Here is a 15,400-nt window from a genome sequence, read left to right on the forward strand (position 1 = left end):
ACTTGCTCATGACGGAGCTTTGCTACTCCAGGAGGGATTCTGCACAGGCTCCGTTTGCAAAAAGCTGAGGGCAAGCCCCTCGGATCCTGAGGCTGCATCTCCAAGCTCACGTCTTTGGAAGATGCACAACTGTAGCCAAGGATGCCAACCCTGTGCCTGTTTAGGCAGGGAAAAGTCCTACAACTCCCAGCATGCTCCAGCCAGTGGAAATAACGTCTCCTGCTGACCCCCATCCCTCAGTCTCTCTCCTCTCCTTCTGGTGTTCCCCACCCTGGGGTGCATTTTAGAGTGTAAGCTCAAGGACCTCCTGGAGGTGCCCGCAGGTGCCGGGGGTGCTACGTGGGAGACCCTTGCTCTGGGCAAATGAGACGAGGAAGTGGTTCAAGAAAAGTGGGGGGTGCTGGTCCTGGAGGGGGCCTTCTTCGTAGTGTCCCCCCACCCCACCCCTTCCCTGGGAGATCCACCTGGCATTTTCACTGTATACATTTAGGGTGTTAAGATGGGGCCACAGAACCCTATGGCTAGCTGGAGGGACGCTGGAAACTGGGACATTTTTCCAGTCCAACGATCGCGGGGGGAGGGGGGGCTTAGAAGCCAGGCTGAAGCCCTTCGTCTTTACTTCGCCTTTGCATCTTGAATCTGTTGCCATTGTAATTTTACTTCTGGCTCCTCAGTGCCATCGAAGTGTTTAATATTCTATTCTGTGGCTCTTTCTATTATTAATTATTATCATTGTTTCCATTTGCTTCTGCATTTGGGTTTGCGACGGGGAGCCACTTTTCAGCGCCGGCCCCCGGAAACCCACGCGAGGCCGCGGCCGCCGCCGCCGCCTTCATTTGCTGGCGTCTGCTCTGCTCGGCGTCGGCCGGAGCCCGGCGCGCCTGGGGAGGCGGAGACGGCGGCGCGCGCGCGCCAGTGACAGGGCGGCGGAGGCGGAGCCGGGCCGGGCGCCTCGCAGCCAGCCAGCCGGGCGGTCGGGCGCTGGGTCGGCGGCTCGCTCGCTGGCTCCGTGTCCGGCGGGCGCCATGGACCAGGCGTCGGCGGAGGCGGCGCACGCGGTGTCGGTGCTGCGCGGCCTGGCGGCGCTGCGGGCGGAGCGGGCGCTGCTGGACGTGACGCTGGTGGCGGGCGGCGGCGAGTTCGGCGCGCACCGGGCGGTGCTGGCGGCGGCCTCGGGCTACTTCCGCGCCATGTTCGGCGGCGGGCTGCGGGAGGCGCGGGCGGCGCGGGTGCGGCTGCACGGCGTGGAGCCCGAGTGCCTGGCGCTGCTGCTCGACTTCGCCTACACGGGCCGCGTGGCGCCGCTGGCGGGGGCCGGGGGGCCGGAGGGCGAGGCGGCGGCGGCGGGCCGGGCCCCGGAGGAGGAGGAGGAGGAGGAGGCCCCGGAGCTGGCCGAGCGGCTGCTGCGCGCCGCCGACCTGCTGCAGTTCCCGGCCGTGAAGGAGGCGTGCGGCGCGTGGCTGGCGGCGCGGCTGGCGCCGGCGGCGGCGCTGGAGCTGCAGGACTTCGGCGAGGCCTTCGCGTGCGCGGCGCTGGCGGGCGCGGCGCGGCGGTGCGTGCTGCGCCACGCGGCGCGGCCGGGCGGCCCGCTGGGCGCGCAGCTGGAGCGCGTGCCGCTGGCGCGCCTGCTCTCGTACCTGCGCGACGACGCGCTGCGCGTGCCCAAGGAGGAGGCGGCCTTCGCGCTGGCGCTGCGCTGGGTGCGCGCCGAGCCGGCCGCGCGCGCGCCGCTGCTGCCCCAGCTGCTGGCCCACGTGCGCCTGCCCTTCGTGCGCCGCTTCGCGCTGCTGGCCCACGTGGAGGGCGAGCCGCTGGTGGCCCGCTCGCCCGCCTGCCTGCGCCTGGTGGCCGAGGCGCGCCTCTTCCAGGCCGGCCGGCTGGACCGGCACGAGCGCGCGCCCTGCGCCCGCCTGCGCCCGCGCCCCTCCACCGGCCTGGCCGAGATCCTGCTGGTGCTGGGCGGCTGCGACCGCGACTGCGACGAGCTGGTGGCCGTCGACGGGCTCAACCCGCGCGACGGCCACTGGCGCTACCTGGCCGAGTTCCCCGAGCACCTGGGCGGCGGCTACAGCGCAGCCGCGCTGGGCAACGACGTCTACGTCGCCGGTGAGCCCCGGCGCGGCGCGGGGGGTGGCGGGGGTGGGGGTGGCCGGAGGGCAGGGCTCCTGCGTCCCTAAGAACCGCGGAGGAAAGGGCATTTTGCAGCCGGGCACTCTCGCAGTGTTGCCAGGAAGAGGGAACTGCTTCGCCAGGTTCCCCATATAGACAAAGGGCACCTGCTGAAAGTCCCTTTTCTTTTCTATGCAGGAGCCCTGCCCTCCTTGCCATAGGGTCTCCCTGGTGCTGCGGCCCTCCTGCCCTGCTGGCGGGCTCCCCGTGGGGGCAGCTGGCTGGCTGCAGGCGGGCCCTGCGCCCTTCTGATGCTCTTATGGAAAGGCCCTTGGTACCTCTGAGGTTTTAGAGCAGCCTCCAGGGGTTGCTGGATCATGCTGGCCGGGGCTGATGGGATCTGGAGTCCAGCGCTCCGAGTCTCACACCCCAATTTGCGGCAGAGCGGTTGTGGGAAGCCCCCCTGCAGGGGAAGACCACTTTCCTGCCTCCCTACATGTTTTCCCAGCGTTTGCTTGTTGCTCACGGCTTTGAGTCACAGCCTGGCCAGTTATTTATAGTTCAGGCCGTTGGAGACGCCTGGTACACAGCGCTGTGCGCCCACCGCCAGCCCACCTTTCAGGAAACTCACCCTTTGGAACTGTTGAAGACGTCAAGAGAATATTCCCAGTGCCTCCCTAGTGCCTGCAAGCTGGGGGGCGGGTGTGTGTGTGGGGGGGGAAGCACACGCACATTCCTCCTCTTCAGTCCCAGCTTTTGTTTGGAAACAGCTAGGAGGGGATTTGGAGAAGGCCCCCACCCTGCAAGGTGGCTAATGCCACAGCCTCCTGGCCACCCCTGGCCTCACGGAAGGGCACGTGGTCTTCCCATCGATGGGGCAGAAGCAGGGAGGGCTCAGCCCGCTTCCGAGTCAAGAGGAGGGTGGTCTTTCAGGAGACGTCACCAACCTGGTGTGCACCAGATGTGTCGGACTACACCTCCCAGCATGCCTGACCATCAGCCATGCTGCCTGGGGCGCCCCCAGTCAGGGAAGGCTGGGCTACGTCAGCTGGTCGAAAGAGTGACCCGAGCGTGGCGCGCCCCTGACCTCCGGAACCGTGTGCTTCTTCCCGCAGGCGGCTCGGACGGCTCCAGGCTCTACGACTGCGTCTGGCGCTACAACTCCAGCGTGAACGAGTGGACGGAGGTGTCTCCAATGCTGAAGGCCCGGGAGTACCACAGCTCGGCGGTCCTGGACGGCCTGCTCTACGTGGTCGCCTCCGACAGCACCGAGCGCTACGACCACACGCTGGACGCCTGGGAGGCCCTGCAGCCGATGCTCTACCCCATGGACAACTGTTCCACCACCACCTACCGTGGCAAGCTCTACGCCACGGGCTCCCTGGCTGGAAAGGAGTCCATGGTCATGCAGTGCTACGACCCGGAGTCGGACCTGTGGTCCCTGGTGAACTGTGGACAGCTGCCCCCCTGGTCGTTCGCACCCAAGGCGGTCACGCTGAGCGGCCTGATGTATTTCGTCAGGTAAGAACTGCTCGCGTCGTCTCCTTTGGGGGGGCGGGGCGTAATCCAGAATTGTAAACAGCCACGTGCCTAGTAATCAATGCCTCCAGGTATTTCATTTATTTAAACTTAATTAATTAATTGAAGCATTTTATCCCACCCTTCAACCCAAAAGGCCCCTGGTGTGGCTTACATACAGCGGTTTAAAAAAGAAAGAAAAAGACAGTCCCCGCCTGCAGGCTTATAATGTCAAGAGACACGACAGGAGAGGAAAAATGGATTGGGAAGGAAGAGGAAAAAAAGAGCAAGTGGTTTTTCACCGCAGGAACGATGCCATGGCCCTGCTTCTCATCTCACTACCCTGTGCTGCAGCCTGCTGCTATGGATGGTGTTGGAAAGGATGGTGGGCAGGTAGCAAGCGGGTTTTTAATGCGTTAGAAGCTTTGGTGAATTGGTTTGCACAGATGACCAAATCTCCGTGCCTGGGTTCAAAGGGGGACGAGATGCCCTTGTCACGAGGAGAGGACTGCCCCGCAGGCTCACGGGCACCTCCACGGTCAGAGGCTGTTGGCCGCTGAGTACGGTTCTCTGGGGAGCAATGGGAGGAGACTGGCTTTCATGCCCGGCTTGTGGGCTTGCCTGTGGCTCCTACTTGGCTACTAGGAGAGGCAGAAGGCTGGGCTGGGTGGCCTGTCGGTGTGATGTGCCAGGGCTCTCCTTGCATCCTTCCAAAAGGGTCACGGCGCAGAGGCAAAGCAGCTGGCAGCTAGAGGCTGGCCAAACGCCCGAGAGCGTTTCTGTCTTATGAGGCCTCTGAGGTTGAGTGTCTGCCTGGCTTTGGCTGCTGAGCGTCCCCGTCGCTTCTGTACCCAGGTCCACCTTGTTTTCCAGAGGGGTCTTGAGGATACCTGGGGAAGGAAGGAGGTGGCCAGAGGCAAACAGAGTTCTCCTCAGGCGCCCTCGTGTTACCAGCCACAGCTGTTTTCTTCTAGCGTCACAGTCACATGGCACTGAGTCAGTTAAGCAACATCCCAGACCGGGTTTGGAGAGTGGGGAGGAGCTCTTCCCCCACCCCCACGCCAACTCCCCGGGAGGTGATTTGCTCGATACCTCTGCAGGTCTGTGTCAAACTACGTCACTCATGTGAGAACAGAGTTTGCAAAGCGTCCTCCAGAAGGGGACGGCGGCTTCCTGCTCTTCGTCAAGAGAGCCGTCGGAATTCAGATTCCTGTCATCTGAAACAGGAGTGGAGCCCTTTAGCCGGTGATAGGCTTGGCGCGTGACCAGGCAGGTCCGAAAATAGTCCCTGGAAGCTTGTTGATTTTCAGATCTGAGTTTGAGAGAGGCTGCTGGTCGGCTTTCAGTCACTGCAGCTCATTCATCTGCCCAGTGGGAAAGCGGCTTCCTTGTTCCTCTCTGGAGACGGAGGGGACGGTGTGGGGGGGGACTCACTGAGAGGGCCCAGCTGCCACCACAGTCCCCTGGCCGGGTCTTCCCACGTGGCGACCCAGCTGGGGGGTCTTGTCAGGGATAGGTACAAGGCCAGCCTTTTGTACCTATACCTGACAGGCTTCTGCGGGAGACCAGGGCTGGGCGGGAATGTTACAGACCGACAACTCAGCCAGGCGATGAAAGGTTCAAATGACCCAGTTCATCATGTGATCCTTTGCCTCGTTTTTCTTAAGCTGCCCGGCCAGGTGCCAGACAGCAGAATAGCGGACGGGTTCAGGAAACTGCAGCACGTTGGTGGAGAATAAGCAGGGAATCGAAATAGTACGTTTCTCTTTTTGAGCGTCCGAAGCACCGGGCAGACGTTCTTGCTGTCGGCCTTACAGCCGTCTGCTGGGGACGACAGGAGGCCTGATTCGGACCAGAAAGCACACCCGTTTTCTCTGATATAAAGGGGTATTTTTGAAAGCAAGATTACGCATTTTGTGCTGCCTCCAAAAATGAACACGAGGGGCAGAAAAGTCTCCCCGCCTTTCACCGACCAGCCTTGTGCAGAGCTTCTGTAGCTGGAAGTTTGGAATTCCTGGATTAATTTCTGACATGTCGCCCCCCCTCCGTCCCCCTCCAGCCGTTCACTGTAGCATTGCTGGGTGGCAGCTGCTGGGGCCGGGAACCCTCTGGACCTGGGCTTGAGGATTCTTTGGATTCCTGCCTGGGCCCCCGGGAAGTCTGGCAGATCCCAACGCCGAGAGGGCAGGCCGTCGCTCTGGATTTCCCCAGGTTTGCTGGAGAGGTTCCTTGCTGAATTTGCAGCCTGTTTGTTCCTTCGGGCGGCCCCGTCCTCCGCTGCAAGCACGTGATTTTCATCCTAAATTTGCTTTTCTATAGAAGTCACACTTAGTTTCAAGGGAGCCTCTCTGACAGCACAAGTCAACGTAGGCAGCCGTTCCTCATCAGGGCTGATCTTTCCCAGGAACCTTCTTCAGGGGAAGGTTCCCGCTCCTGGTTTAATTTTGGCTCCCAGGTTTGCAGCAACTTTGACTGCCATCACCTCTCTGCTGTTTGGGGCCAGCAAAGAGCATTTCTTTGTCCCCTTTCACCTGTCGCGCTCCCTGTTCAGTGGACGGAGCAAGCAGGAGTGTTTTGCAACCGGAGGACGGTTTGTGAACTCTCCAGAACAGACCTAGATCAGTCAGCATTCCCGACATCTGCACAGAGAATAAGAATTTGGTCATTCCCAACCTGGTGCTCTCCAGATGTGTTGGACTGTAACTCCTAGCATTCATCGGTTGTGCTGCCTGGGAATGATGGGAGATGTCCTCCCAATGCATTGGGAGGGGACTTACACACTGCAGACGTCGGGTTCTGGGAAGCCGTACCCCCCACTCCCTGCCTCCCCAGAGAAACACCATGGCAAAGAGGAGACCCACCGGGCCACAGAAAGAGCAGCTGCAAGGAGCTCTCGCTTTGTCCCAGTTTCTCTTCTTTCCTCCTCCCTACCAGTTCCTTTTCCTTTCATGTCGTGTCCTTTCGATTGTAATTTTGGCTGAAGCGTGGGGTAAAAGTGCTGTCAATAAAGAAATAGGCAGACCTGTGTGTGCTCCAGGCTTGGCCCATATGGAATCGGGAGGTGCGCAAGATTCCAGGAGCAGCTGCCTGGAGAAAGGGGTTGGGGGCGTCAGCCCCGTGGCGCTTGGCCTCCATCCCTGCCCGCCACGGCTAAGGAAAGCTGAAAGAATGATGGCAAGCAGGCAGCAGTGTAAAGAAAGCTTTCCCCGTTAGAAGCTTTTGCAGTCACTTTTCTGTACGCACACACATGCACGTAGGTTAGTTATTTGTGCCTCGAAGTGGGCGGGGGGGAAGGTGGCAGCACATCTTTGTGAAATTTCCCAGCCTGTGTATTAAGAGCTCCAACGGTGCTTCAAGGAATTCAGGGATCTCTTTCTAGCCTTGATTGCCAGATGCGCCTTCCACCCCCACCTGGGAAGAAAAGGTGTACTGCGTTAGCCTCCCCCCCACGCACACATGCACCCCATTTGCCCATTGGCAGCATGTTAAAACTTCCAGACGCTCTCCCCTCCCTCTGGATGGTTCCTGTGCTGTCATTTAGCAAGTTTCTGGTGGCATTTTGGAGGGTTGTGGGTTTGCATTCACAAAGGCTTACACACAATACTTGGGACATGGAAATCAGCAAAGCTCAAGTGTCTCCGAGTTTCACCTTGAAGCTCAGTTCAATCCATGTCTGTTCCAGATCGTGAGCTGTTCTTATTCCGTCCGCATGAAACTTGCAAAGTGCTTGAGTTTGCTTTCAAAAGCACACTCTTCTCCCAATGGTTAAAATGGGTTTGTAGCCACTTTTCTAAAAGTAGGCCTATTCCCCGCTGATGCACGCAGTTTTCGGATCCCACCACCACCACATCGCAAGGTCAGGAATGTACTAGCTTTGTGTGCAGATTGGATTTGGGAGGTGTAAACAGGACAAATCCTGGTCATAAATGAACTGAAATGAATTTCTCATACGACTCTCGTACACTGACACAACGCGACGGTGGATTGGGGCTACCAATGAAAGGAGGGAGAGACAGCTATAGTTGTGAGTCCTCCACACCACCAAAGCTGGGTACTCTCCCATGCATTTGGAAGAGCAGGGTCAGCCTTCTCTTCCCCCTCTTGAAGGTATTCCTAACGCCCGCCTTTGGAATACCCTCTTCAGCACCTCAGAATCAAGAGGGGGAAAGATAAAGCTGACTCAAAATAGACTGGAATGAGCCTTGCTATGGATTCTAGGTCAACACGTTGGGAAATATGTCCAGTTCAGTCTCCTGTAAGAGATTGAGTGACTTCATTTGCCTATATCCATAAGGACTAGAAACCTTGTTTGGTTTAACGTGCGGTTGTAAATCCTTGAGCCCTATTTAGGCATTCTTCTTCTGGGTACAATGCAGTGGGGAGAGTTGAGGGCAAGACCACCCCTCCGTCGTGGCCCTCCACAAGTTAGAAGCAAACGTCTGCAGCGGGGGACCTCTTCCCTCGGCTTCTCCTGCAATGTAGAGCCCTGGGAAGTCCGGGCTGAGAATTGCCGGGCGCGGAAAAGGTTTCCCTGCTTCAGATGTGATCCCTGCAACTCCTGAACGGGGCTACAGATGATCAGGCTTAAAAGCGGCACCTTTGGGCTGCAGAACATCCCAATGCAGCCTGATCCCCAATAAACGCCGGACTGAGGCTGAGGAAAGAACGACTGCCCCGTTTACACGGACAATTTTAGTGGATTTTGACAAGCAGCTCTTCTGGGGGTGTGGAGGGCTCCATAGCCTGCCCACCCACCCCGCTGTGGCTGCTGGTTGCACCAGTCCTGCTGGGCAGAACCTTTTTTCCCCAGGCTTCCCACAGAGGAACCTGGAGAAGATCTTGAGATGGTCTCGTGCCACCAAGTGCCACAGGACGCTGTCTGCTGAGCAGGACTGGGTAGATTGGCCCCACTGGGAAGGAAGCGGAGGTCTTGGGGAGCAGCACATATGCTTCCGACCCCCCTGCCAGGACGGAGCTGTGGGCATCCTCTCAGTGGCTTCTTCCTTTGCCTTCCTCCCGCAGAGACGACTCCGCAGAAGTGGACGTCTACAACCCAGCGAAGAACGAATGGGACAAAATCCCTCCAATGCTCCAGGTAAGATCACTAGAAATCTTTTAAGGACAGTAACAAAGATTGGGGTGAGTTGTGCGAAGGTGGAGACGTGCAAAAGATGACGCAGAAGCAGGCAGACTCAGAGACTCAAAAAAAGTGTGTGGGGGGCCTTTTGGGGAGGGGGGCATTTTAGGAACCGAAGAAGGTGTCTTACACTGAGTCAGACCCTGGGACCATCTAGCCCAATATTGTCAACACTGACCGGCAGCAACAGCTCTCCGGGGTTCCAGGCAGGAGTTTCTGCAGCCCTTTGGAGAATTGAACCTGGGACAGAGTTGGTTTGCTGCAGAATGCAATTAAAAAATAAATAAATCCAGGCACCCCACAGAGTGCAGCCTGCAAGGGGCGGGGGTATCCAGGCAGCAGAAATGTCCCCCAGAACTCCCCCCCCCATAGCCCATTCGAGGTCCAGTAAATCACGGAGGGGAGAGAAGTCCCACCTGGCCAGTGGAGACCGGAAGCGTGGCCAGCTGCCATCAGAGAGCCAGAAGACGCCTGCTCCCCTCGTCTTGGGTTAAACAGGAGGGTGGGGCGGGGGTGGCAGAGAAGAAAGGCAGGTGGAGGTGAGCGCCCAGTGGCCCTGGAGGAAGGTCGGATCCCGGGAACTATAGACCAGCCAGCGTGACTTGAACACCCGAGAAGACACAAGAACAGACTGTGAAAGAGTCTGCTTGAAAACGTCTTGTAATAACACAGTAATTAGCAGAGGCCAGTCTGGGATTGAAAAGCTTAAGTCCGGCCAGGCTCATTTCATCTCTCTTGTTCTGAAAAATAAAATTTAAAAATCCAGTTACTAGATTATGGAAACACTGTGGACTGACTTGACAAAGTCACCCGTGATATTTTGGTTAGTCAGCTGGTGAAGTGGAGGGTAGGTGGTGGTGGTGGTGGTGGTGGAATCACAGCTGCTTCCTAGCAGACTCGTCGGTGACTCCTCAGCCAGCCGGAGGTTCCGAGTGGGGCGCCACAGGCCCTGTATCAAGGGGGTGGGATCTGGGAGTTGCGGTAGATGAATCTGCCCAGAACTGGGAGGCACAGCGGACACCTCAGACGACAGGAACCCTATTCAAAATGTCCTTCGTAGAACAGCAAACCAGCCCGAATCCAACACAATGAAATTCAAGAGAGAGGCATTGCAAAGTTTGGCCACAAAAGTATCGCCTCCTCCTCAGAGACCCACTTCCACATCCTTCTGCTTCCCCCCCCCCCCTCCAGGTGCACGTTGGCGGCAGCCTGGCTGCCCTGGGCGGGAAGCTTTACGTCTCCGGCGGCTACGACAACACCTTTGAACTTTCAGGGATGGTGGAAGCTTACGACCCGGAGGCCCGGAAGTGGAGCGTGGCCGGCCAGCTGCCGGAGCCCATCTTCTGGCACAGCAGCGTCAGCATTTTCCGCCAGTTCATGCCGGAGACCTTGGAAGAGGAGGAGGAAGAGGAGCCCCAAACCCCGCTGGACAACGCCATCAGCTTGAACCGGCAGCGCAACCAGGACCTTCACAATCAGAGCTTGAATGAGCTGCGCTAAGCGCCGGGAGGGGAGGGGAGGGGAGGGGAGGGAGTGGGGGGAGAACCACCCCGGTGGCTTGGAGGCGCTGAGCTGCAGGGAAACCAGCCGTGCTTCTGCGAGGTTTGCAGAGCTGAGGTGCCGGGCAGGGCAGCAACAAGGCGAAGAGGCCGGAGGGGCCGCGAACGGTGGGTGCTGGGATCAGCCCCCCTCCTTTGGTCAGAGAGGGGGGCGGCATTACAGGGCAGTTCCTGGAGGGGCAACTGGAGGAAGGCAGGGAGGAACTGGGAGATGGAAACCTTTGATTGGAAACCGTCCAAAAGCACCTCGTCCCACTGAGGAAGCGAACGTCATTCGGGGGCTGCTTAGCTTCGGAAGCAGAGTGACAACAGGCAGGGACAAGGTTAGTGCTCTGGGAAACTGCGAGACGCGGAGGAAACGGATCGTTCGGGACGTCAGAAGAACCCTGATGCCGGATCAGACCAAGGGTCCCTCCAGCCCAGCGCTCTCTTCTCGAGATGCCCCGATGGGAACGCCACAGCCAGGGCACGAGGGCAACGGCACCCCTCCCCCTCAACTGGGGTGCGGAGGGGTGCTGCTTCCGACCCTGGAGGCGTCACGACCAGTAACCATGAATCTGCCTGTCTTCGTCACTGCAATCCTTCCTCCTGGTCAGGTTCGCTATCCGGATTGCGCAACAGGAGGGTCCTGTTAAACACGCAAGAATGGCGCTGGATCTGACCCAAGACCTGCGATATCCAGCGTTCTGTGTTGACAGTAGCCAACCGGGAAGCCCGCAGACGGGACACAGCAGCACCCTCCTGCCCATGTTCCCCAGCGACTGGTATACGTAGGCCTACTGCCTCTGATACGGGAGTTAATACGTATGTAGCCGTCGTGACTCCTGTCCATTGACAAATTCGTCTCCTCTGTGAAGGCGTCTGATTCCCCTTTTAAAGCCATCCGAGTCGGTGGTCCTCGCCACGTCTTGTAGACGTGAATCCCGTGGCAATGTTTTCCTCCCTGCTGCACACAACGCAGAATTGATTTATGGAACTCGCTGCCACAGGAGGTGAGGCTGGCCGTGGGCTTTAAAAAGGAGGGCGGTCCAGCAGCAGTCCTCCGACCAGCTCCGCACCTCAAGGCCTTTTGCTGGGGAGCGGCCCTGGGAGAGGGCGAAGGCCTTGGGGCGCTTCTCAGAAACTGGCCACTGGTGGAACGGGATGCTGGACTAGGTCGCTTGAGGGGGCCCCCATCAGCTGCTTGCGGTCTTCCTAAGGGCCCAGCAGCCAAACATCTCCCTCCCCCCTCCCCCACTCTACGCCTGCAACAGAGCCTTGGACTACCGTTAGTCCCCCTGGGCTGCGTGGAAGCTGGCTCCCTCTTGGTTTGTGTGGCATGCCGGGAGGGAGGGCAGGCAGGCAGCCCCTCGCTCTGTTCCGTGCTTTGGCTGGCCAGACTGGGGCGTTGAGGGCCCCATGCCCTGCCCTCCCTGTGAGTAGTCCACGTGTGCCTTGTGGTCGTGAGCACGGACCTCTGCAGCCAGAGCTCCCCCGGGAGGCTGCCTTGTGCCGGAGGGGCAGCGCTAAGGGGCGGCCCCCACACAGTGAAGGTGACCAGACAGGAAAGAGATCGGAGCTTTCTTTTATACCAAAAGATGAAAAACCACTAAGGTTGGCCTATGGAAGCTCGGACCCGGGGATCATATCCAACCCTCCGGAGTTTCTGAGTTGGCCTTGCCACCATTCCCCAAACCACGATCACCAGGTGGTTCCCCCCCTTCTAAAAAGTTGAAATGCCTCTCGGAAGGCTTCATTACCAGCAGGAATCGCTTCGTGTTGAAATATGTCGCTTATTTTGGTCCTTTTGTCCCTCCCGACCCCAAGACCTTCCCTGAAATTGAATTTGACCCTTGGGCTCAGCCCCTGCCCCCCCCCCCCCCCCCGGAGAAAGAAGCCCAGCAGAGAGAATTCCAGCCATTGCGGCGTCTGTGGGGTGTTGCTGGTCAGCAGCGACCCTTCCTCTTCTTCCACGGTCTTTTGCACCCATTCCCTTTCAGATGAGAATGCACATTGAGCAAGTGATGAGAAAGCAGCAGAGGAAAGGCTGTGTGCTTAGGAAAGAAAAAAAGGCTTCAGATGTATGCTGTCGTTCCGAACAGTGTCTGGGAAGGTCGTCCGTTTTGAACACCAGACAAAGATAAATGGCAAAGTTTCAGTCAACACTTTTGATGTGCAAACAGAACCTGCTAACGTGGCAAAGGACGCGCCTGGGCACTCTGGTGCCGTCACAGCCGCTGTCACAGGCCAGACTGTTAGGTTGCCTTTTAGGGTTTTTTGAGAAGAGAATTATTTCTGAGCCGCTGAGCTCAAAGAAAATTCTTGCTAGAAAACTTCATTGTCTTCAAAGATCTGGTTTTAAGCAATTTGCACACAACTTTATATAACTTTATTTTTCATATTGAACTTGAAGAAATGCCTCTTAAGCAGAGAAACGCCTGCTGGTTCTTTGGGAGTGTCCAAAATGATGTCCCTGCAGGGCTATTAAATTTCCAAGTGACACGGCCCCACTTAAAAATAAAATTTAAACCGTTAGGTCACGCGCGGCAGGATAGAGATTTCTTCACCTCCCAGTTGCTGCCGGAGGATTATCTTGAATCTCGCTGCAGAGATCCCTGCTAAATCACTGTTCTGATTTCTCTCTTTCTCTGTATCCTTTCTCCAAATGACCTGCCTTTGGGAGGTATCCCTATGGAGGGGGCACCTTTTAAGAACGATACCTGGAGGTCCTCACTCGGCAGTGCCTTATCACAATGCAACTTCAAGCAAGCTTTCTTTGGCTTTGAGCCCCAGTCCTGGCAGAGAGACGTTGGCTGCCCTTGGTATTTCAGATGGCCCTCCCTGAGATGCTTGGACTACAATTCCCATCACCCCACCCATCCTGTTGGAGGTGGCTGCACAGCATGGCCTCTTACGTGATGCGGTGTCCATTTTCTCAATTTCTTGCTGCTTGTTCCCCCCCGGATACTATCCAAGACTCCCCCCCCCCTTTATGGTGAAGGCAAGCCGCTGTTTCCTTGCTCCGGTCAAACGTTTGTGTGAAGGGGTCCATGGTTGCCCCCGCTTCCCACACCAACACTGAAACACCCCCCCCCCCCACTTCCTCTGGGCAGTTCAAGGGAAGGACACACTACAATGAGCTCCACTTTCAACTCTGTGCCGGGTTTTTGCAGACATGGAGCTGCCGCTGCCAGTAACTGTTTTAGGATCACTTGATGTTAAAAGTATTTTGTGCTGGGCTGTTTTAAAGTCTAATAGATAACATGATACTTGGTCATAGTGCCAGAAGCGCATCTCACCTTGGAAGCGCTAGAACCAGGTGAATAGCTTCGTATTTATTTAACTTTAATATAAACCGTCGTCTTCTGCCTTAAGTACTGTATGATCACATCCTTTGAAACAAAAGGTATTTCTTATATTTTGTATTCCCCCCCCTTTAAACTTGAAAGTTGCATGTTAAATAAAGGCGTGTGTGTGTGTGTGTTGAGACGTCCTGTCAAGTTGAGTATCCAGGATGCAGGCGCCCATTTGCCGGCCCACAAAGGCTCTGCCACAAAACTGGGGATGCTCCCCTGACGTGGTGGGACATGGGTTACCGCTCTATAGAATTTGCACAGTGCTCGTTACTGGGGATTGGGGAGACCTGGCCAGCCAGAGGGAACTCTCTTTACAGGCCAGGAATAGGTATCCCATGGCCAAGCGTATAGGGCACTGCCTTACACTGGTCCTGTTTGCATGATGGCAGAGGAGGAAATAACCCACGGTGCCTTACTTCCCCGGCCACGTAGGCCGGGGGAATTTAGACTTCTACCTCTGCTAGCATAGCTTGCTGTTGTGCGACCCCAATAAGGGCTGGGGCTGGTTACCATGGACTGTTTTAGGATGCTGGGTAGCTTGTCAACCAAGGTACCAGGTTCACACGACACTGCAGGCTGTGATGAGGAAAATAAGCCAATAGGGCTTACTTCCCCCTCTGTGATCATGTGAATTCAGTCACAGCATCAGACCCTGGGTCCATCTAGCCCAGTGCTGTTGACACGGACTGGCAGCAGCAAAGGCTCTCCAGAACTTCTGCATGCAGGCAAAGCGGGGCTCTACCATCAAGTTCTGGGTTAATTCCTTGTAAGTTCTAAATGGATTGGTCCGAGGAACTCTGCTACCTGTGCCAGCCCTCTGGATGGTTTGGACTACAACTCCCATCAGTGCCAGCTTCCAGGAAGGCCCTGAAAATGTACCCATTCCCTCTAGCCTTCCCTTCCCCGGCTATGTTTTATGGGGCTATTCTGGATTGCAGCTGCAATTGTGTTGATTTTAGGACCATCTAGGCCAGAGGGTTTTATTGCTGGCGTCTGGTGTTTTCATGAAAGTTTGCAGTTTTATCACTACTGGTTTTTCCTATATGAGATTTTATTGTTGCAAGCTGCCCTGGGGAGACTCCTGCCTTGAGAGGCGGCTTAGAAACCTCTTTTTCCCCCAAAAAATGAGACTCCCCTCCAGCCCTGGCTAGGTAGGTGGTGGGGAGATGTTTTTATTTCATTTCTTAATTCTCAGTAGCTGAAGCTCTTTGGGCAGTTCGCAAAAGAAAACTTAAAACCATGACATACAATAACACAGTAAAATGTAATATAAAAACCTCCGTTTCAAGTTTAAAACGGAAAAAACCCAGAAGTGAACCCCAGCAGCAGTGCCAAGATCTAAAAATGTACCGAAGCCATGTCTGAAGCCGAAGGACTTGAAAGCCAAGGGAGCCAAAAAGACCACGGCGTTTTCCCCAGGCGCGAGCCCCTGTGGGGTGCCACCCCCAAAGAGGCCCCTCTTCTCTTTCGCAGTCCAAACACCGGGGGGAGGGGAGGGGAGGGGGGCAGACCACCCGGTTGCCTGCACTGAATCTCAGCAGCGCTCCAAGGTTTCAAGCCAGGAATCAAACCTGCAACCTTCTGCATGCAAAGTCGTTGCGCGTGCACCCCCAGCTGCGCTCTCCCTCCGCTCCTTGCATCCGGAGTGACACCTCGGAGAAGAATTCCAGCCGCTTACCCAAACCATGCTCCCCTCCCCCCTTTTGGGTCTTTGGGGAGGACAGCGGCTGAAACATTTCACT

At 57.0% G+C, this 15,400-nt stretch overlaps 1 protein-coding gene across 1 annotated transcript; it reads left to right on the forward strand.

Annotated features, from left to right (window-relative positions):
* The first annotated feature begins 1,025 nt into the window (after positions 1 to 1,025).
* KLHL21 (kelch like family member 21) lies at positions 1,026 to 10,281 on the forward strand. Its single transcript, XM_063145424.1, has 5 exons — positions 1,026 to 1,313; positions 1,365 to 2,106; positions 3,225 to 3,630; positions 8,650 to 8,722; positions 9,956 to 10,281. The coding sequence occupies exons 1-5, from the start codon at positions 1,026 to 1,028 to the stop codon at positions 10,262 to 10,264; spliced, it is 1,818 nt and encodes a 605-aa protein (XP_063001494.1). The 3' UTR covers positions 10,265 to 10,281.
* The last annotated feature ends 5,119 nt before the right edge of the window (positions 10,282 to 15,400 follow it).

This window comes from Elgaria multicarinata, chromosome 20, assembly GCF_023053635.1.
Source record: "Elgaria multicarinata webbii isolate HBS135686 ecotype San Diego chromosome 20, rElgMul1.1.pri, whole genome shotgun sequence".
NCBI lineage: Eukaryota > Metazoa > Chordata > Lepidosauria > Squamata > Anguidae > Elgaria > Elgaria multicarinata.